This window comes from Eschscholzia californica, unplaced genomic scaffold (assembly GCF_041429995.1).
Source record: "Eschscholzia californica isolate CP2 unplaced genomic scaffold, dmEscCali1.0.p SCAF_1, whole genome shotgun sequence".
Classification (NCBI taxonomy): Eukaryota; Viridiplantae; Streptophyta; class Magnoliopsida; order Ranunculales; family Papaveraceae; genus Eschscholzia; species Eschscholzia californica.
This window is the reverse complement of record NW_028238198.1, coordinates 84,987,768-85,010,461: the sequence shown is the minus strand read 5'-3', so window position 1 is coordinate 85,010,461 and position 22,694 is coordinate 84,987,768. Positions and strand designations below refer to the sequence as shown.

Here is a 22,694-nt window from a genome sequence, read left to right as displayed (position 1 = left end):
GCATTTGCGCTTGGAATAATTCTACCACATCATTATTCTTATCAAAGAAATATATCCCCCTTACCTTGCAAGCTCTTTAGTGGTGGCTCTTAGTGCTCATCCAAATATTCCCTTCTTTCGCTTTTTTTAGGTTATTTTAGTAGAGGAATAGATTCTGAAATTCTATGATCCAAATATTCCCTTCTTTCGCTTTTTTAGGTTATTTTAATAGAGGAATAGATTCTGAAATTCTATGATCCATATTATAGATTAGGAAATAAGAGCATCCATTTAAGTTTCCACATAATTAATTGATGTTTAGTAAGAAAGTCAAATTCAATATAAGATAAAGATTTCATGAAAAGTATATTACACCTCATATATGTTCTCCTATTTTTTTTATTTTATTCGCAATCATATTGATAGAAACTATAATAATATTCTCATTGAATTAGATTAGTATAACCATCCTAAACCATATTAATTAATACCTAATTAACCACTCAAATTTGAGTAATATTTATTAGCCATCTAACCTGAAATCTCCTCTGCAGTTTGTTTAATTTGTCTTGGTGCACTACATCACCATGTAAATTCATCTGCATTGCACATAGTTTATAGTTTAAGGACTCTTCAACTAATCAAGGAGTCCTAAAGTCTAACAACTCTGATACAGAGCCAAACCCATTTTCCAGTCGAATTTTGGTCGGGTGATGTGGTTGGACATGTTCTAGAGAGAAAGTTAATTCTACTCTTTCTAAATCTTGTTCCGACACATCAACCAACCGGGGTTCAGCCAAGAGATGGGCCGAGCATAACGTCATTTTCCATATCAACACAGTCGGATTGGTAGAGGGAACTTTTAGGTTATGTTATGACCTCATTGATGCTTAGGCCTCTTAAAGGAAGAAAAGACATATGATGCCCTAGCCCCTCTCAATAGCAACTACTATGAAGCACCCCACACACCCATTCTCTAAATATAGGCATCAATTCTTCCAACACCCATCAACTACAAGCCAAAACCCAACACCCTAATCCTTAAATGGTCAATCTTTCTAACTAATTATCTTATATAAACTTGTATGCTTCATCTTCTCATTCAATTCCCGTCTTATGAATTAATGAAGTTGGGAGAAATAGTCACTCACTTTAGCCACCCACACCACAAACTTCGATTCGAGTACTCTGAAATACCATTTAAATGTGATGGTTGCAAAGAAGTTGGTATTGGTTCGAGATACAAATGTACAAACCCTTCTTGTGATTTCGATTTACACACTCATTGTGCTCTTCCTCCGCTTTCCGTTTCTCACCCTTTTTACCCAAAATGTTTGTTTCAGTTTCACTCTCGTCCTCCAGGAAATACCCCGCGATATTGCAATGCTTGTGAAAAAGATGTTAGTGGATTTGTCTACCATTGCAAATTGTGTGGATTTGATCTTCACCCTTGTTGTGCTAAGCTTCCGCAAGTGTTAGACGATGGCGAAATTAAGTTGTACCTATATAGAAAGGTAAGTTCTCCATGTCATCGATGTGGGAGGAAAGGAAAGAGTTGGAGTTATCGTTCGTCGTGTAAGAAATATAATTTACATGTAGCTTGTGTTAGGGAAATGCTAGTAGAAAGTTGGCATGATATATATTGTGGGAATAGGAATGGAAGTAATACTACTACGACTAGTTCATCAATTACTACTACAACCACTACTGCCAAGAGGTTGGAAACTAGAATCCCTAGCTTGAAAGGAACACTTGAAAATCACCATAGAAGCAAGAGTAAAGTGAAGAAATGTTGTGAGATGGCAGGATTGGCAATTTCCTTTATCATATCAGCTGTTCTTGGAGATCCTACTGCTGTTATTGCTGGGGTAGTTGGGTCCTTAATATCTAAATAATAAACTTGATAAGATGGTTGAGTTATATATGCACACCCCCGAGGGACTCGATAAACCTTCAACAAATATTCACTATTCTACGATTATTTGGTTAATATGGAAAGCACGTTTCGACCATTGTTTCCAATATAAAATTTTTTTTCTCCCAAGGAAGCTATTAACCAGATTTAGCATAATCCAAAGAAGCAATTCCATTGGCACCTAAGGGTCAAATCCCAGGAGGTGCAGTTTTAACCTTGCAGATAATTTGTTTACTTTTTAGTCTACTTAACTACTCTAGCCGTTATTGTTGGACTAAGTTGTAACTTCCTTTATCAATGTATGACTTTCTCAAAAAAAAAATATCCTAGGAAATGGAGGACTTCTCAGTATATAAAAATTAATATTGATCCTTCGTTCATAAATGTTCAAACTAAATTAGGAATTAGCATTATTGTTCATGATCACTAACTTTATTTCAGCTTAATCACAAACATCGAGAGCTAGATCCATTGAAGAAAGTGAAACTAAAGCTATCATTTTGGAATTCAATGGGTTACCACCCATGATTATCAGTATATGTAAACATTGAAATAACTAGAAGATCATCCACCACCTACAGGATGATAATAACGAAGTTCGGGGGCAAGTTCTCCCACACATTTGGAAAATCAGAAGATATCTCAAACAATGTAGAAATATTATGTTTAAGTATATCAGCCGCTCTGAAAACCTTCCAACGGAGTCTCTGGCGAAATGATCTAAGAAGACCCAAAAATCGAACTCTTGGTAAAACGTTCTTCATTTGATTGCTACTTACTATTATAATAAAAACACTTATACCTCAAATATATCTTTCTATTCGACAAAAGAAAATGGTTGAGTTACGAAAATGTTAGTAAATAATATATCTTTTAACAATCAAAGCCCGGATAGTGCAAGTCTTTAAAAGAGCTTGTCGGGCCTATCGTCTCGAACTTTATCAAGGTCAAGGTTAAATAGTTCTGGCCTTATAAAGCAAAGGCAAACTTATTGCCCAACCGACTACAATCTAAGCTTGTCTTAAGTCTAGATGAGATTATTGCCCTCCTGACCTCAAGTGGGTTTGGCCTTGATAGTTGAGGCAGATTGACATCCCTGTCTTGACTTAACATGGGTGCCTGTATATTTGATAATTATACATAATTTATTATGCACTTTTTGTTAAGGCCCACGTAATGATTATTTGTGATATTTTGTGTTATGTTTTTAGCAAAGGGGAGGAGGAAGATGCACCATAGAATAGAAGAAAAAAACCTAATCTATCTAACAAGGAGAGGTAGAAGTTTCAATTATAATAATAATAATTGAATGCCACAGACACTCGGAGATTTGTAAATGTCTAGATTTGAATGCCTCAGACATTTCAAGATTTGAAAATGTCCGATTTGAATGCCTCAGACATTTCAAGATTCTCAAATATTTGGATTTGAATGCCCCACAATGTCTATAAATGTCTATAAATATTTGGACATTTCAATACTACTAATAATCCCGTCTTATGAATTAATGAAGTTGGGAGAAATAGTCACTCACTTTAGCCACCCACACCACAAACTTCGATTCGAGTACTCTGAGATACCATTTAAATGTGATGGTTGCAAAGAAGTTGGTATTGGTTCGAGATACAAATGTACAAACCCTTCTTGTGATTTCGATTTACACACTCATTGTGCTCTTCCTCCGCTTTCCGTTTCTCACCCTTTTTACCCAAAATGTTTGTTTCAGTTTCACTCTCGTCCTCCAGGAAATACCCCGCCATATTGCAATGCTTGTGAAAAAGATGTTAGTGGATTTGTCTACCATTGTAAATTGTGTGGATTTGATCTTCACCCTTGTTGTGCTAAGCTTCCGCAAGTGTTAGACGATGGCGAAATTAAGTTGTACCTATATAGAAAGGTAAGTTCTCCATGTCATCGATGTGGGAGGAAAGGAAAGAGTTGGAGTTATCGTTCGTCGTGTAAGAAATATAATTTACATGTAGCTTGTGTTAGGGAAATGCTAGTAGAAAGTTGGCATGATATATATTGTGGGAATAGGAATGGAAGTAATACTACTACTACTAGTTCATCAATTACTACTACAACCACTACTGCCAAGAGGTTGGAAACTAGAATCCCTAGCTTGAAAGGAACACTTGAAAATCACCATAGAAGCAAGAGTAAAGTGAAGAAATGTTGTGAGATGGCAGGATTGGCAATTTCCTTTATCATATCAGCTGTTCTTGGAGATCCTACTGCTGTTATTGCTGGGGGTGTTGGGTCCTTAATATCTAAATAATAAACTTGATAAGATGGTTGAGTTATATATGCACACCCCCGAGGGACTCGATAAAACTTCATCGAATACTCACTATTCTACGATTTTTTGGTTAATATGGAAAACTTCATCGAATACTCACTATTCTACGATTTTTTGGTTAATATGGAAAGCACGTTGCGACCATTGTTTCCAATATACATTTTTTTTCTCCCAAGGAAGCTATTAACCAGATTTAGCATAATCCAAAGAAGCAATTCCATTGGCACCTAAGGGTCAAATCCCAGGAGATGCAGTTTTAACCTAGCAGATAATTTGTTTACTTTTTAGTCTACTTAACTACTCTAGCCGTTATTGTTGGACTAAGTTCTAACTTCCTTTATCAATGTATGACTTTCTCAAAAAAAAAAAAAATCTTAGGAAATGGAGGACTTTCTCAGTATATAAAAATTAATATTGATGCTTGGTTCATAAATGTTCAAACTAAATTAAGAATTAGCATTATTGTTTTTTTTTTCTTTTTTGTAAATGTCAGCATGCTTGATGGGGTATGATTCCGTGTCTCGAACCCTTGACCTATAGGGTGGAAACCAACTTGGTGACCACTCCAACCAAAGGTTGTTGACGAATTAGCATTATTGTTCATGATCACTAACTGTATTTCAGCTTAATCTCAAACATAGAGAGCTAGATCCATTGAAGAAACCGAAACTAAAGCTATCATTTTGGAATTCAATGGGTTACCACCCATGACTATCAGTATATGTAAACATTGAAATAACTAGAAGATCATCCACCACATACAGGATGATAATAACGAAGTTCATCGGCAAGTTCTCCCTCACATTTGGAAAATCATAAGATATCTCGAACAATTTAGAAGTATTATGTTTGACTATATCAGCCGCTCTGAAAACCTTCAAACGGAGTCTCTGGCGAAATGATCTAAGAAGACCCAAAAATCGAACTCTTGGTAAAACTTCTTCATTTGATTGCTACTTGCTATTATAATAAAACATTTGTACCTCAAATATATCTTTCTGTTCGACAAAAGAAAATGGTTGAGTTACGAAAATGTTAAATGATATATCTTTTAACAATCAAAGCCTGGATAGTGCAAGTCTTTAAAAGAGCTTGTCGGGCCTATCGTCTCAAACTTTATCAAGGTCAAGGTTAAATAGTTCGGACCTTATAAAGCAAAGGCAAACTTATTGCCCAACCGACTACAATCTAAGCTTGTTTTAAGTCTAGATGAGATTATTGCCCTCCTGACCTCAAGTGGGTTTGGCCTTGATAGTTGAGGCAGATTGACATCCCTGTCTTGACTTAACATGGGTGACTGTATATTTGATAATTATACATAATTTATTATGCACTTTTTGTTAAGGCCCACGTAATGATTATTTGTGATATTTTGTGTTATGTTTTTAGCAAAAGGGGAGGAGGAAGATACACCATAGAATAGAAGAAAAAAACCTAATCTTTCTAACAAGGAGAGGTAGAAGTTTCAATTAATATAATAGATAGGATTTTTGAGTGGGAGACCCAAATTTTGGGAGGTTAAAAAGTTTTCCCTCCAACCAATACAAAAATTGAGAGGGAGGTCCAATATGCCAGAGAAGAGTACTTTTTTCTTTTCCCTTTTTTTTTTCTTTCCCATGTCACCCTTGCACGGTAAATTAGGCCTAAACTCATCCTTTTTTCAGTTTGCATTAAATAAGGGTCAAGTCATGGAAAGAAAAGCTGATATATTCCTCTTCTTTCTCTCTCTACAAGATCTTCTCTTCATCAACATACTCCGTCATGGCTGAATCTTTTTCATGGCTGGTGTGGTCTAAATTTTTTAAATTGTGAAGAAATACATGAGAGAGTAACATTAAAAAAAACTGGTATATCTCTTATGTTCTTCAAAGATCTATGTCTATTCTAATGGTGAAGAAATCAGATCTGGGATTATTGATTTTGTTAGGGTTTGATTTCTTGAACAAATTTGGTGAAAGTTTATTGGTAAGGAAATTAGACATGTTGGTCTTGTTGATTTGGGGAAGAAATATTGAGATTTTTGTTTATATTTTTGTTCTTCAACCTATTTTGCTTGCTTCTATTAGGAAGGTGTTTCGGTTCTCACATTTCCACGATTTAGATCCCTAAAATTGTGAATAAAATTAGATCTAAAATTGTGAATGAAATTAGATCTAAAATTGTAAATTTATCGGGATTTGACGAGATCTAAAACAACAAATCTGAATCTAAAATAACTTTTGGATTTGACGAGATCTCCAGTTCTCTTAGATATTGTACCCTTTTTGTTATATTTAACGTCATAGATGTACGTTTACGTGTTCAAATGTAGTGTACATTCATCTGTTCCCGCTACATTTTATCGCTCCTAATCAATTCCCACGTTTCCTTGTTATGTGGAAGTTTACTCTACATTTTTTAGTTTCCTTCGTCTTATATTTTTATATTTTTCCTTACTTTGTGAAGGTTGCAACGTGAAAGTTTTCTTCGAATATTTTACTGGTGTCTAATACATAACCAAATGGTCAGTACATAAAATAATTACTGATACACAAGAAAATTCTCAGCTCAAAAGTGTGCAGTATATAACCAAATGGCTAGTACACAAGATAATTCCCAATATACAAGATAATTCCCAGTACAAAAGTGTACAGTACAAAGAAAAATTTCTTATAAAATTTCCTTCAAAATAATTTACGTTTTGGCAGGAATGTCCTATAATTGCCCATCATATAAGGAGAAAATGTTTAAGAGAAGGAAAGAAGTTAGGATTGAAGAGAGAAAATATCTTTAAAAAGAAGAAGAAATACAGAGAATCAAATCAATGGGAAACTACCAAAAATATATGGAAATAAATCAATGAAAAACTACCAAAAATGAGGAAGATTTAACATTGACAAATTTGAACGATTTCTAAACTAAGCTAGGAGAAGTATCTTAACATTGAGAAATATACAGTACATAACCAAATGGTCAGTAAATAAAACAATACACAAGAAAATTCCCAGTTCAAAAGTGTCTACTACATAACCAGATGGCTAATACATAAAACAATTCCCGGTAAACAAGATAATTCCTCGTACAAAACCAAATGACAAATTTGAACGATTTCTAAACTAAGCTATGAGAAGTATCTTAACATTGAGAAATATACAGTACATAACCAAATGGTCAGTAAATAAAACAATTCCCGGTACACAAGAAAATTCTCAGTTCAAAAGTGTCTACTACATAACCAGATGGCTAATACATAAAACAATTCCCGGTAAACAAGATAATTCCTAGTACAAAAGTGTCCCGTACATAACCAAATAGATAGTACATAGAACAATTCCCGGTACAAAACAAAATTCCCAGTACAAAAGTGTCTGACACATAATCAAATGACCAGTACATAAAATAATTCCCGGTATACAAGAAAATTCCTAGTTCAAAATGGTCAGTACATATTTTCCAATGTATTGTTTATTTCCCAATGTTCTGCACATTTGCGAATGTACACTTTGAATGTTTTCTAAACTAAGTTACGAGATATTTCAAATTTTGCCCAAGAACCTACTGTTGAAGTTTCCCCAAAACATTATTATTCAGAAACATACATTCGTGTACTGTACATTACAGGTATGTTTTTGCATGAGCAAAAGTACATTAAATGTTACAAAAAGTGCTACTAAGCGAATGCGACTCGTGCATTTAAGACACTTCATCTTTAATTCTCATTCTCCATCTCTCTTGCGACTCGTGCATATCACGTTAGTCATACTGTTGTCGTGTTCTTTGGCTTACTCACGAAAGAGGTAGTGGACTCCTTATGTGCTTACTGTAAAAGAGGAAGATTTAGTGGTAAGTACATCTCTATTAGAACCATCCAATGAATTATGTACATTAAATACACCAAAAACTAACACACTTTCATTCATATTTCAAATATAACATACATAAAAATATTTCTCAGGAACAAACATGTGTACAGGGAAATAAACCTTTTAAAATCCTGTCCAGTGGACAAACTATGTACAAGGAACAAAAATATGTACATGAAACTGCCTAAAACACAATAGTTAGGCAGAAATTGTCAGGAAGAAAACAGTTTAACGGGAAGAAACCAGTTTACAGGACATGAAACAGTTTAACAGGAACGACTGGGTATATGTACATGAAACTGTTTACCGGAAAAAAAACAATTTACAGGACAGGAAACTAGGTACCGAAAAGATCTTACGAAAAATTTTTGTCGGATTTAGGTTTCTCCAATAAAAATGAAACAGAAAATTTTTGTCAGATTTAAGGTTCTTAAATTTAACGAGGACGAAAGTTTTTTCAGATTTAGGATTCTTAAAAATTCAAATTGAAATGTTTTTAAATTTAGGGTTCTTAAATAATAATCAATGATAAACTACTAGGAAATCAATGATAAAAACCGTAATGAAAATATAAAGTTAGTCATATTTACCTCTTTCTTCTTAGGATTTGTTCACTTTACCCTTTTGTTCTCCTAGGGTTTGTTATGAAACATGGAAACAAAGATTTCAATAAAAAAAAATTAGAGAGAGAGAGAAAGAAAAAAAAAATTTTGGTTTGATGTTGAGTCATTCAGATCTGTTATGAAATCTTGGTTTGAAGAAACAATAAAATTCTAGAGAGAGAGAGAGAAGAAGAAGAAAAGAAAAGTTGGAATTGAGAAGGAAAGTGATTTTGGGAAAGAACTTGCTTTTGGAAAGAGGGTGGTTGAGTGATTAATGGAGAATGGATGGTTTCCTTAATCAGTCACTTCCAAACTGAGTGGCATCAGACTTTAAAAAAAAAAATTGAATATTTTATGGGATTTTTCATTGGTATTTTTGTAAATACCGAAATTCAGAAGGTTGGTTTTGTCTTTTAAATGTGAAACCTGACACCATGGGCCTGCTCCTCATTTTTTTCCTGACCCGGATTTCGTTCTTATTTATGGGGTCATTTTGGGGCGTTTGCCCAACCCCTCTAATAGATATTGTATATTTTATAAAATGATATCCATCGATTGAATGAATGAATAAAGGGAGAGCTTGTTTTGTCCTGGTCGGGCTGGTGGGAAGGAGGTTGCTTGTTGGGGGGACCCTTTATTGAGAAATATAAGTGCCTATATAGTTCCACGTCTTCCTATCTTCCTGCATTATGACAATGGACCTGCATTTTCATCACCACTCACCATTTATTCAACCAATGTGTCTTTTTATTCTTTTTCATGTCACCACATATCCCTTTCTTTCAAATCAATTTCATTTACTTTTCAGGAGTGATGACATCATAATCTAATGATATTCAACAATGTTTAAAGAATGTTAATAAAACTCAAGTAAAGAAAATATTGACCATCTCATCAAAAGAAAAAAAAGTAAAGAGTTTCAATAGTTACCAAAATAAATCTACTATTTTGTAGGGTTGTGTTTGTACAAGTGAAACATGTTAGTTTGTAATTAATGAGGGCAAAGTGCCATCCATAGTCACAAAAATTCCAAATTCGACATTGAACTACATTTTAGACAACAAAAGTGTCAAAGTGTAACAATACTATAAATACGTCAATGGAAGACATTTTAGACAACAAAATGCAAAGTTTTTTTTTGCTACAAGTGTTTTTCAAAACTCAAATTTTATATGATTGGTGGATTCATTCATGTGAGATGGGGAGTACTTGTCAAGAAAATAACAAAAAGTATACTCAACCCGTCTCTTCGGACTCCTACTTGAACCGCCTGTGAGAGAAATAAGGATTTCTCGCTCCTCTCACATGCTCAGTCACGTATAGAGAAAAATTCTTGTTTCGTTCAAAGACGATTCAAGTGGAAACCGAGAGAGACGGATCGTGTAGATTGTTTGACAAAATAAATACAACAACAATAGTAAGTAATGGAACTTAAGAAAGTACAAATTGTAGTTACTACTACTTAGGGGTGGGAATTCTACCCGAAAGCCCGATACCCGTCACGTTTACCCGCGCCCGACAATGTTCATGGACGCCCGCGCCCGAAGATTGGTACTACCCGCCCAGCCCGATGATTTTTCGTGGGCGGGCTCGGGTGAAAAGCTCTGCCCGCCACCCCGCCCATACCCGAGCCCGATATGCTCACCCGACGGTTGCCTATAGATGCCAATCACTTTGAGTGTCGATTATACTTCACTATAAAGCCCAAAGTAGATTTAAGGTTTCTCCCAAGATATATAAACTACACATTGAAGCAACCCTAATAGTTTACCACATTGAATCTGAGAAATTCGGTAGCATAGAGAGAGAAAAAGAATCTACGTTGTCTCTCTAGCCGTTTCTCTCTTATTTACTAGACCTTCTTGTGCCAACCTTCTTCTCTATTAAATAAGTTATTGGGATCATCTTCCATCTCTATGTAGTGGTCAAATTTTAAGATTATTTTGATGCGAAGGAAGAACAAAGAAGAACTAATGAAACATACAAAGACAAGAAAAAAAAAGTGGAAGACAACCAAGTCTCATGTTTTGCATATATAGATCTATATCAGTTGTTGATTTCTTATGTTACGGAATCTGAGTATTTCTTTCATTCTTGATTTATAAGTTTTGTAAAGATTTGGTATCAATTTGTTTAGAGAAGCTTATTTGAACAATATCAAAATTCTATAGTTTCCTGATCTGGTAGAAAAATATCAGATAGAGAAACCCGATGCCCGATTTGCCCGATTTGCCCGAAGCCCGACTTGCCCGATGCTTTAGTGGGCATGGGCGGGCTTTGATCATAGGAGATTTCAGAAAAGCCCGCCCAAATCCGCCCGAGAACCCGAGTGGGCAGAGGAGAAACTTACCCGACCCGCCCGAGCCCGACTCAGAATTACCCGCGGGTGCCCATACCCGCCCGATTCCCACCCCTACTACTACTTGAAAAGCTTGGACCTCAAATACATATTACAACCTGTCGCCAACAAATTACAGGCTGGCATTTTCATGTCCAAATCTTCTCAAGTCCCAATAAACGACAAAATCACCAGTGGTAGTAGTAGTGGGGATCAAAAGTACCTCGATTCATACTATCATTCCCCCACCCACACACCTTTCTCACCTCTCTCTCTCTCTCTCTCTCTATATATATATATATATATATATAATAGTTAGTGCCCTCCATCCATTACTTGCCCTACTTCAAGCCTGCTTGGTGGTAGTAAGTAACTAGCTCTACTAAGGACTAGACTGAGTCGACTCAGTAGTTAGTCAAAACATATATACTAACTGAGAAATGGGAATTTGCAGTTCGAACGATTCAACCGGAGTTGCTACGACGACAAAGTTAATCCTCCATGACGGAAAACTTGAAGAATTTACATACCCAGTTAAAGTTTCATATGTATTACAAAAATATCCATCCTGTTTTATTTGTAATTCTGATGAAATGGATTTTGGTGAGTTAGTTTCACCCATTAATGGCGATCAAGAATTACAACTTGGTCAACTCTATTTTGCACTTCCATTAACTAGATTAAAAACACCTTTTCAACCTCAAGATTTTGCTGCATTGGCTGTCAAAGCTAGTTCTGCTTTAATGAAAAATGGGTACGGCAGTGGTGGCGCTGGTGGTGGCGGTGGTAGTGGTAGAGAGAAGTTGTTTATGTTTTCATCAAGTGAACTGATCAAACCCCATTCAAATGGTGGGTATACGGCAGCCAGGACGACGTCAGTGAAGAAGAAAGATAGAAGGAGAGAGAATGGTGGTGGTGGTGGAAGAAGAAGCTCACGTGATTATACGTCGGATTTGAGTGCCATTACTGAATAAGATCTAATTAGAGAAATGGGTAATTGTGATTAGTTTAGGATTAATTAATTAAGAGCATTGTTGTTAATTATGTGTAAATATATATTGAAATTTGTTTTTACAGAGTACTCTGATTAACTCTTCTAGTACTTTGGTTTAGGTCAGATTAATTATCAACGTGGATGAAGTATTTTGATTTCTGCATTATTTATCTTCCAAATATAATCAACCCACCTGCAAAAAATGCAAATTCAAATTATCAGTTTTTCTTTTTAATGAGAATAGGCTATTACCATAAATTGGAAAGGAATGAAAATTGGAAGGGGGATAACAAGAGAGGAAGATAAAATAATGAGATAGAAAAAAAATTTAACAAGAAAATAAAATGAGATGAAAAATGAAGAATGGGGGATGCTATAGCGAGAAAGGAACAAGAGAAAGAGTGGTGTGAGAAAAAAGAAAAAGAGCTTTATGTACCAAACTATATTTCTATTTTCCAATTAAGAAGATGACATCCTAATTAGCCATCTATTGGTCAGGACGATAACCTAATTTACCGAGAATAATTGTGAGGACATGACATTTATTGCACGTTTGAGAGTAGAGAGAACGAAAAGATGTATATGACAGATTAATACTACAATGAAAGGATATAAAAAGTCAAAAATACCCTTTATCCTAGTCAAAACGGCGAACACAAACTTATACACGGGAATGTATTTGTATCATTGTTGAATTTTCTTTCTGTATATTTGAATTTTTTACAAACGTTTTTTTTCTTTTTATTTGTCCTTTTACATATTTTTATCTTTCGTTCTTCCAAGAATATATCAGTCTTCTTTTGAAATTTTCTCTTACCATTAAAATACTAGTTTGTCATTTTTCTCGACAGATATATTAGTCTCACAAAATAACTGTTTAACACTTTGAGCATATACTTTATTTGTGGTGGATGTCACATAAATTTAATTGTCTTCAAATCTTCACACCTTCCCCTTTAGTATTACTCTAATCTCTCTCTCCCTCTCTCTCTCCCTCTCTCTCTCGCTATACATATATATATATATATATAAGTGTATGTGTATAGATAGGCTATAGCTACAGCTGTTTCCCCACATCATAATCTTCCAGTCCCCATGAAAACCATTTGATGAAACCCCACTATACTTATGATGGATGGTGCATCTAAATAAGTCAAGCTTTATTTGGAACTAGCTTGCCCTACCACAACTCTACCTCCAACTCCAAGCAAGTGGATAATAATATACTTTCCTTATTAACATCATTTAACCTAATAAAGTCCAAATTACTTTCATTTCAAGATTCCATTTTACTTACCCTAATTTCACTTATAATTCATTCAAGTTGGTCCCATCAAAATCCCTTTTTATCTTCATAGAGATAAGGACATAAATAATAGTATTGGTTTTGACAAAATCCTACCCTAGAAATATACTCTTGATATGGTTAGATATGTGATGTTTTTAGGCTTGCTCACTATTTGGCAGACTAAAATGTTCAATTAATTGGTGTTTTCGAGTAAGGACATGAGTTGTTGATTCAACAAGTAAATTTTTTTTTTTTTCAATTAATACTAATCAGAAGTAGTAAACAAATTAATGTATCGACGGTTGTAAGTTTCTACGCAGTGAGACATATTTGGGCTAATAAAACCTAATTTATTAGCTCTTTTGTAGTTATTGGAGTCTTCATTTTGGGGGTTGCTTCAGTAAAGTTGATCCTTAATATTTCTAGTATTTCTAGGGGGTGAGAGGTGGAAAATATTTCTAGTGCATTCTTTACTAGGATTTGCCTAAGGATTTTTGAGCTAGGGGTCCAAAAAGTGGGGGGTAAACCCAAAAAAAATCCACTCTTGCCCAAAAATTAGTTGCAGGTCCAAATGTCAGATTTTTTTTTTTATTCCCCTCTTGCCCTTGGACGGGACATGCTGACGTTTTCTTGAAAAAAAAAAATGTCTGGTAAATAAAATAATTTACCAGTATACGAAAAATTCAAAGTTTCAAAATTTTTTGAAAATTTGAAAACGAAATTTCAAATTCCCGCCCAGCAAACCATCTCTTCCCGGTAAATAAAATAATTTCCCTTACACAAAAAATTCCAATTTTCAAATTTTTTTGAAATTTTCAAACGAAATATTTTTTTCGAAATTTTCAAATTCCCGGCCAAAATTTCAAATTTCCGGGCAAATTTTGAAATTTTTTTGAAAATTTTAAATTCCCGCCCAGCAAAAGTGTCTAGTACAGAAAAAAATTTCCAGTAAATAAAATAATTTCCCGGTCTCAAATTTTTTTTTTCGAACTTTTGAAATTTTCAAACGAAATTTCAAATTCCCGCCCAAATTTTTTTTACGAATTTTCAAATTCCCGCCCAAAATTTCAAAATTTTTTGAAAATTTTAAATTTCCGGGCAAATTTTTTTGAAAATTTTAAATTCCCGCCCAGCAAAAGTGTCTAGTACAGAAAAAAATTTCCAGTAAATAAAATAATTTCCCGGTCACAAATTTTTTTTTCGAAGTTTTGAAATTTTCAAACGAAATTTCAAATTCCCGCCCAAATTTTCAAATTTTTTTACGAAATTTCAAATTCCCGCCCAGCAAAAATGTCTAGTACAGAAAAAAATTTCCAGTAAATAAAATAATTTCCCGAAAATTTCCAGTAAATAAAATAATTTCCCGCCCAAATTTTCAAATTTTGTAATTTCCAGTAAATAAAATAATCTCCCGAAAATTTCAAATTTCCAGTAAATAAAATAATTTTCAGAAAAAAAAATCGTTTCCCGAGAATTTTCGATGGCATGAACGGTAAATACTTTATTTTCTAAGGGCCCTTTACGTAATTTTGACCCCCAAACTGACACATTGGACCTCCCTTTCATTTTTAGGCAACTTTGGGTGAAATTTTCATTTTTGCCCCCTTTTTGGACCAATGGCTCAATCCCTCTTTGCCTAATAACAGTGGTGCCACTAACTAAGGCTACTATTTTTAGCTAAGTTGATCCTTAATCACCCCCAAACTACTTGGCCAAACTTTATAGGCGCCTCCACAATAGGTAGGCAAATTTCAACACTGTTACAGATGAAAATGGTGTGCCTGTATCAATTAGGCTGGGAACTTATATATTTCTTATATGAAGTTTAAAGGCGCTTGGAATATGTGATCGAATTCTATATGTACCCACAGAATATAGAAGGGAAATTTTAAATACACTCACCATTCCCGTTGACATCTAGGCCATATTTGGCGCGCGGGAATAGAATGTGATTCCCAGACATCGCATCCCATAACTGATTCCTGGGAATCAGATTACTTTAGTTTGATGTTTGGCATGACCCGGAATAGGAATGGAATTCCTGATAGATTCCTACCTTGGCGTTTGGTTCGTATAGGAATATAAACCTTTATAAAAGTCCTGTTATACATTGTTTACTTAAACTATATAATTATAGGTCAACTTTGTATACATACAGTACATTATTTATTGAAATTTGTAGATATAACGCGATACACTAATTTAATTTGTATTTAAATATTTGTTTAAAATAAATAAAGGTATCCGCTTTAATTTTTTTCTTCTTTTTAAACGTTATGAAACCGATTTGAATGAACAAAAAATGAGAGAAGAAAAAAACTAGAAATAAAGAGAGAGTGTGTGTGTGTGTGTGTGTGTGTGTGTGTGTGTGTGTGTGTGTGTGTGTGTGTGTGTGTGTGTGTGTGTGTGTGTGAGAGAGAGAAAGAGTTGTTGTGGCGGTGGATGAAATCCTAAGTTTTAAAAAAAGAATTAGTTAAATATGAAGGACGATTTTAATATTAGTCATTCTAATATTTTATTAAAGATAGTTTTGTCCATAAATAGTAAACTAAATCATCCACGGGAATGGGAATCACAAACCCACCCCGCGCCCTGAGTTTGCTATTACCCCATTTGGGGGGAATCCCATTCCTGGAGGAATAGGATTCCCCTGCATTCCCGCGAGCCGAACAATAGTCAGAATTGTGATTTCCGGGAATCACATTCCATTCCCACCTGATTCCCGTGCGCCAAATATGACCCTAGTGCATTTCTTTACAGAGAAATGTTACATACACTTATCATTTCTACGTGCCACAGAGCCACACTCACATCTCCTTTGACTTCAACCGAAATAACCTTAGTTGTGAGTGTATATAACAAAAATGGCGAGTGCACTAAAATTCCCCTTCTTTTAAGTTAGGAGAGATGCGAGTGTGCAGGGCCGGGGTCTAAGAGCATCTCTAATGCAAAACTCACAAAAATCTCTATTCATTTTATGTGTCAAGTTCCAATTGAGATTCTCACTCCTAGATCGCCTTAATAGAGGTCCTCAATTTTTTTTTGCCTCCAATGCAAAACTCTAAACTTATCTTATTTACTTACGTGGCATAGTTATTTTTGTCAATAAATAATTAGTTATTTTAGAAAATATAGAAGTCGATTTCTATTGGTTCAAAATCAAATATTGATGAGTTGGACAATTAGAGATATCTCAAGAGGACATTCTAGAAATAGTGTGTCCTCTTGAGATATCTCTATTCCACCCTCGACACGTCATTTTAGAGATCCAAATAGAGTGTTGCATTGGAGAGGAGTTTTAAGAAAAAACTCTAAAAATCCTAGGTAGCACTCAGAGTTTCTAAGATTGAGTGTTGCGTTGGAGATGCTCTAAAGCAAAGTTGAAATTGAGGCCCTTTTTTGTATGATGAGAAATAAAATAAAAAATCCTAATAGCCTTTGAAGAGAAATTGGAACTTTGAATGCTTGAACGTGAATCATATTTTTAATAGCTGAGCTACATTCTAAATTTTGCACAAATTTTGCTTAAAAATAGTATAAAAAGAAAGAGCCCAGACTAGTCTATAACTAAATTACTAACACACGTAGTATATCAATTAGGGACATATCTAACACTACAACATTTGTAGTTTTTTTTTTGATGAAATACATTTTTAGTTTATATTTGAGATAAATGTAAAACTTGTAAATGGCATGGACGAATTTTTTCTGACACAATCGCTTTTCAATCATGTGATTTAACCATATTTTAATCTTTTTTATAAATTCGCGACATATATAAAATTATGTTGTTTGAAGTGCGCATTGCGCTTCTTCAAAGATTGAAAATAATTTATTGTCAATTGGTTAGTTTGTTTACTACACTTTAAGTATAGATCACGAATGCACCAAAATTGGATGAGCCTAAATATTACTTCAATATACATATAAATCTAAAAAAAAAAAACTTTATCTGATATCCCTAGCTTAGGCCCTAGATCTATTGTAAACAACATTTTTATTGAAAATCAGTTATACTAGAGAAATTAGGTGCGAACAAATGATTTTTTTTAATTGATTTAGTTACATGGTATAACGAACAAAATCATAGAGCTTAGACACTTTATAAAATTCTTATATGGTGTGGACAACCTAATATTGCATATTTAAGTTTTTCAATGTCATAGTTCAACAAAAAAAAAAGTTTTTCAATGTCATGATCATTTAAAGTAGTATCCCATTGAAAGAACAAAGGACCATATGCGAACAAAATCATAGAGCTTAGACACTTTATAAAATTCTTATATGGCATTGCATATTTAAGTTTTTCAATGTCATAGTTCAACAAAAAAAAAAAAAAAAAAATTTTCAATGTCATGATCATTTAAAGTAGTATCCCATTGAAAGAACAAAGGACCATATGCAATACAAAACATATGAATATAATAATATAATAATATACTGAAAAGTGGAGGGTAAGAGGAGTCGAACCAAAGATCTCTTGAGTTGAGTTAAGGGTACTCGCAAGCAGAGCTTAACTGTTTACTTGTAATTATGTGTATCAGTGTATGGTTTTTATATGAAAGGCAAATATAGATTTGGGGCTCCAACAATTACCTTAGAAAGATGAGGCCCAAAGCCACCGCTTTGATGGCTTTGGGCCTAGGCCGGCCCTGCAAGTGTGACAGGTAGAAATGGATATAAAAAAACGATACTCATATTGGTTAGTTTCTAGATTTTAAATGCAAAAAGAAAAAGCAGGGGTTCTTTCAAAATTTCCCTCGCTTACGTTATAGTTTTGTTTTTACTAAGGAGTCTAGGTCTAAATTTGAGAATGTTATTCTTGTTTGACTCATGATGTCAATATGACTTGGTTGGGTCATTTGAGTCTCACAATTAAGATTCTTAAAGTCTTATTCAAACAACCGAACCAAAGCAAACGCATTTTTTGTATTTTCTCAAACACATACCCAAAACAAAAAACTTGGAAGGAGGGAAGAAGATTCAAATTGTGAAATGGAATAATCAATCCACCTCTGATCATGACTACTCTTTGAAAAACCTAGAGGTATGTTTGTCTGACATGGAGATCTATTTTTGTATTTTTGAGGAACTTTGTTTGTCCACAAGGTTCATGTCCATTGGAAGCTTGATTCTTCATCTTTCTTTTGATGAATGATCTTTTGTCATGGGTCATTGAGATAAATTATTAGTCATGTTTCATTTTCAATTCCTTGATTCTTCTATGGAAAATTCTAACAAAAAACACAGGTGATGTTTATTGGGGTGGTGGCTGATGTTTATTTGTAATATGAGTCAGATTCAGAATTTATGTGGCCACCAAAAAAAAAAAAAAGGTTTGTGGTTTTTAAGTATTCTTTCTTTAGAATTTGTAAACTTGGTGATATGAGTTTTATGAGACAGAGTCATATTTGAATGTCTTTCAAATTAGGCAGCAATATGTCTCTCTCTCTCTCTCTCTCTCTCTCTCTCTCTCTCTTTAACTAACAAACAAACATTTTAATGTTTCTTTTAGAATTCATTAGGATAATCTTCTTTGTCTATTGTCACCTCCAAAAGCTTGTGTGACATAAGCGGGTGACTCTATTAATACTCGGAATATATCTAAAAAAAATTTTATAAGCATTAGACTTTTCTGCCAAACACCTATTGACCACTATACATGAATGATGAATCTTCCAAACACCAAATAATTGGTTTGGAATTTGGGGAATTTGGCCAAAACTCCCTAAGAAATTATGACTTCGGTTAAAGAAGATTCATCAAAATTTTTTAGGCTTCACCTTCCTGGTGGCAATTATGTAATTTTCTATTTCAGTGAAAAGACCAACCTAACCCTAATCTAAGAAAATATCTTGCAAACACCTTGCACTGCCTTGCAAACACCTTCGATAACCTTGCACTGCATTGCAGAGCCTTGCAAATACTTTGCAGAGCCTTGCGAACGCCTAGCATGACTTCTGCAAACACCTTGCATAATCTTGCAGAGCCTTGCAAAGCTTGCAAACACCTTGCAGAGCCTTGCAAACACCTTGCATGGTTTTTATAAACACCTAGCAAGGTTTTTACAAACACCTTGGATAGCCTTCTAGACACCTTGCACTGCCTTGCAAACACCTTGTAGAGCCTTGCAAACACTCTGCAGAGCCTTGCGAACACCTTGCATGACTTTTGCAAACACCTTGCATAACCTTGCAAACACCTTGCAGAGCCTTTCAAACACTTTGCAGAGCCTTGCGAACACCTTGCATGACTTTTGCAAACACTTTGCATTAACCTTGCAAACACATTGCAGAGCCTTGCAAGTAACTTGTTAAACCTTGCAAATGGTTTGCAAATTAGTTTTCGAATTGATTTAACATGAAATTTGTTACAAATTGTTATATTAATATAATGTTTTATCAAAAAACTAGCTAAATATCTTAAAAATTCATAGTTGTCATTTTATCAACTCTAGCACCATCTTTTTACATTTCTTTTAAAAACTTCCATGAAATTCTTAATTTGAACATAAGTACCTATCATGATTGTTCAAGAGGAAGCATTTCTCAAAGGAATTTCATCAAACAACTTTAGAGCTATTTCAACCAACCCAAATTTTGTATAACCAACTAACATTGCGTTCCAAACAACAACATTTTTTTCAAACATTTTATCAAACACATTCCTTCCATCAACTATACTTCCATAACTTCCATATAAATTCAACAAATAAGTTTGAACATAAACATCAAAAATAACAAAACATCAAAACTAACATAGCAAAAAATTTACTTCAACCCTAAAGATTCGAAACTTGGAAATTGCAACTTTCTCTCTCTAGAATTTTTCACTAAAACTAACTCAAACCCTCCAAATCATCTTCTAACAACAAGTAAGAGATTCAATCAAAAAACCTAAAATAGATTGATGATCAAAACATAAGAAGATCGACCCTATAGAATCAGCTCGGAGAAATCCACCAATTTCCCACATTCATTTTTTTCATGAGTAGAAAAAAAAAACTTCCTAATTTATGAAATAATTGATTTTTTTTGGTATTTTTCATCACACAAAGGATATTTTTGACCCTGAAAATGAGAGTGCCTACAAAATTATCCTTCAAGAACATTTTGAAAAATTATATGGGGTCTAGCTCTTTAAAAAGATGACAAAAAATTAGGCTTCGGCCCTATTTCCTTATGGAAATATTTATATAACTCATTATAGATTTTACTTTGTTTTATTTTCTAAATTTTAGGACGCAAAAAGAATACTTAAGAACCTAAATGCTCATAAAGTGTTTGAGTCATTGTTTATTGACCCTAACCAAACTAATAAGCAGACTGCTTTTTAACACAAAATTCGGGTGTTTTTAGCGGCACCCAACTCTTAAATATCATGTCAAAATCAATGGATATCAAATAAGAGATATTTGACCAAAACTCTCTAATAATTTTGGTCTTCGGTTAAAAAAGATTTATCAACTTTTTATATGCTCCAACTTCCTGTGGCATTTTTGTAAATTATCTAATATAGGAAAAAGACGAAACTGACCTTATTGCAAACCAGTGCAAACCAGATTACAAAGTCAGTGCAACCCAAATTGCAAAGCAGTGCAAACCAGATTGCAAAGCTTTGCAAGGCAAACCAGATTACAAAGTAGTGCAAACCAGTTCGCAAAGTGTGCGCACAGCTTTGCAAAGTCATTGCAAAGCAAACCAGATTGCAAAGCAATGCAAACAGGATTGCAAAATTCTGCAAACCAGATTGCAAAGCTCTGCAAACGCAACATAAACCCTAACAAAATAAGTAACTAAGAAATAAGATTATACATCGAAATAATAGCAGATTGTCTTTCCATTATTGTTTATGAGTCCAGTTATGAAGAAAACAATGTATAAACCCTAACAAAAACGTCACATAATTGATCAATTTGTACTTTTTCTCTCTAAAGTTCTTTCTCAAAAACTAATTGGAAACCATAAAATCAACTTCAAACACCAAATAAAGAGATTCAAAAAGCTAAACCTAAACTAAATTGATGATTTGATAGACAAAAATCGATAGAAACTCTAGATACAAAAATCGGCTACCTCCCACTTTCACTCGTTTGTTTTCTCTGAACTTAGAAATTTTGGACAATTAATTTTCGGGTTTCTTGAAAATTGCTCTAGATTCAAAGGTTTTTAAGGTATACAAAATGAGGGGTCATTTAAAGTTGTCCTTGAAAGCTTATTTCTAAAATTTTCATGGTGCCTAGAAGAAGAAAAAATAATTTGTCTCTTTGACAAAAAAACACAGGAAATTAGGCATCCGACCCAATTTCGTGATTAAAAAAAACTATTTAATAAGGTTACTTGGAATATAGATGAGGTCAAAATAGTTTTGTGTATTAAAGAAAAGCTAATGAAATTATATATATATATATATATATATATATATATATATAACACAGACACATTTATGTAAATTATCATAAAACTTCTAAAATAAGTGTTTCTAAAACAAGTTTCAATTGTTTCGGGCACCAAAAAAAATTTTTCAATCTTTTCAGATAAATTGAGTAGATCTAAGTTAGTTATTAAATAAGGCCTAAAACCCAACCACATAGGGTCTAAAAACGGACAAATTTATTTTAATTGATAATTTTAATAACTCAAATTCAATAAACATATGGATTCCACCTCTTCAACATTTTTTTTTTAATTATCAACGTGCCTGGAACTCTTGACCTCTAAGGCGGAAGACTAAACATCTTACCACTCCAACCGTGGGTTATTTATGTAAACACTCTCAACCACTTGAAAAAGACTCCGTCCTTGTTACTTTCCACCTATCATTAAACTTTTTTTCTCCCTAAATTTATAATTAAATTTATAAATTTATAACACTAGTCTAAAAAACATAAAATCTATTTAGATTGCCATCTTTTTCTCTATTAGTATTTCTTTACTCCATGAAATTTCATCATGTCCTTAATTGCAGGTTTCTGGTCTATCTCCCAGTCACTTTCCTTCACCCACCAACGCCTTCCATCACCCACCGACGCTTCCTTCATTTAATTGCCAATGATTTTATTTATAAGAAAAAGTTTTAGAAAAAAAAATAACCGTATATTAGTATACAAAAACTATACTCAACTTGTCTCCTGAGACTCTCACTTGAACCGTTTGTCTCTCTCCTCTCACATGTTTAGTCACATGGAGAAAGGAATCCTTGTTTCTCTCACAAACGGTTCATCTGTTCAAGTGAGAGTCTAAAGAGGTGAGTCATGTAAACTTGTTGATTAATATATAACTCATATTTGACGAGCTTTCTGTTTAATATATTATGTAAAATGAAGAAATAGTTTAACATGCTCTGATTAGATTGCTAATAGCTTTTTATAATACGATGTGATTTCTGTAGTGGAGAGATATATCTATCATAATTATATAAGTCGGACGTATAAAAAG

The 22,694-nt window shown here is 33.9% G+C and overlaps 3 protein-coding genes across 3 annotated transcripts; all 3 read left to right on the top strand.

Annotated features, from left to right (window-relative positions):
• Nucleotides 1-838: 838 nt before the first annotated feature.
• Nucleotides 839-2,278, top strand: LOC147570367 (protein VACUOLELESS GAMETOPHYTES-like). Its single transcript, XM_086672719.1, has one exon. The coding sequence runs from the start codon at nt 1,065-1,067 to the stop codon at nt 1,872-1,874; it is 810 nt and encodes a 269-aa protein (XP_086528845.1). The 5' UTR covers nt 839-1,064; the 3' UTR covers nt 1,875-2,278.
• Nucleotides 2,279-3,401: 1,123 nt separating this feature from the next.
• On the top strand, nt 3,402-4,269 carry LOC147570366 (protein VACUOLELESS GAMETOPHYTES-like). The gene has a single exon (XM_086672718.1). It carries the CDS (start codon nt 3,402-3,404, stop codon nt 4,170-4,172), a length of 771 nt encoding a protein of 256 aa, XP_086528844.1. The 3' UTR covers nt 4,173-4,269.
• A 7,041-nt stretch (nt 4,270-11,310) lies between these two features.
• Nucleotides 11,311-12,056, top strand: LOC147570365 (uncharacterized). The gene has a single exon (XM_086672717.1). The coding sequence runs from the start codon at nt 11,416-11,418 to the stop codon at nt 11,947-11,949; it is 534 nt and encodes a 177-aa protein (XP_086528843.1). The 5' UTR covers nt 11,311-11,415; the 3' UTR covers nt 11,950-12,056.
• Nucleotides 12,057-22,694: the final 10,638 nt, after the last annotated feature.

Coding starts and splice junctions, on each gene's coding strand:
- LOC147570367 (XM_086672719.1), top strand. CDS start 1,065: ATGCTTCATCTTCTCATTCAATTCCCGTCTTATGAATTAATGAAGTTG.
- LOC147570366 (XM_086672718.1), top strand. CDS start 3,402: ATGAAGTTGGGAGAAATAGTCACTCACTTTAGCCACCCACACCACAAA.
- LOC147570365 (XM_086672717.1), top strand. CDS start 11,416: ATGGGAATTTGCAGTTCGAACGATTCAACCGGAGTTGCTACGACGACA.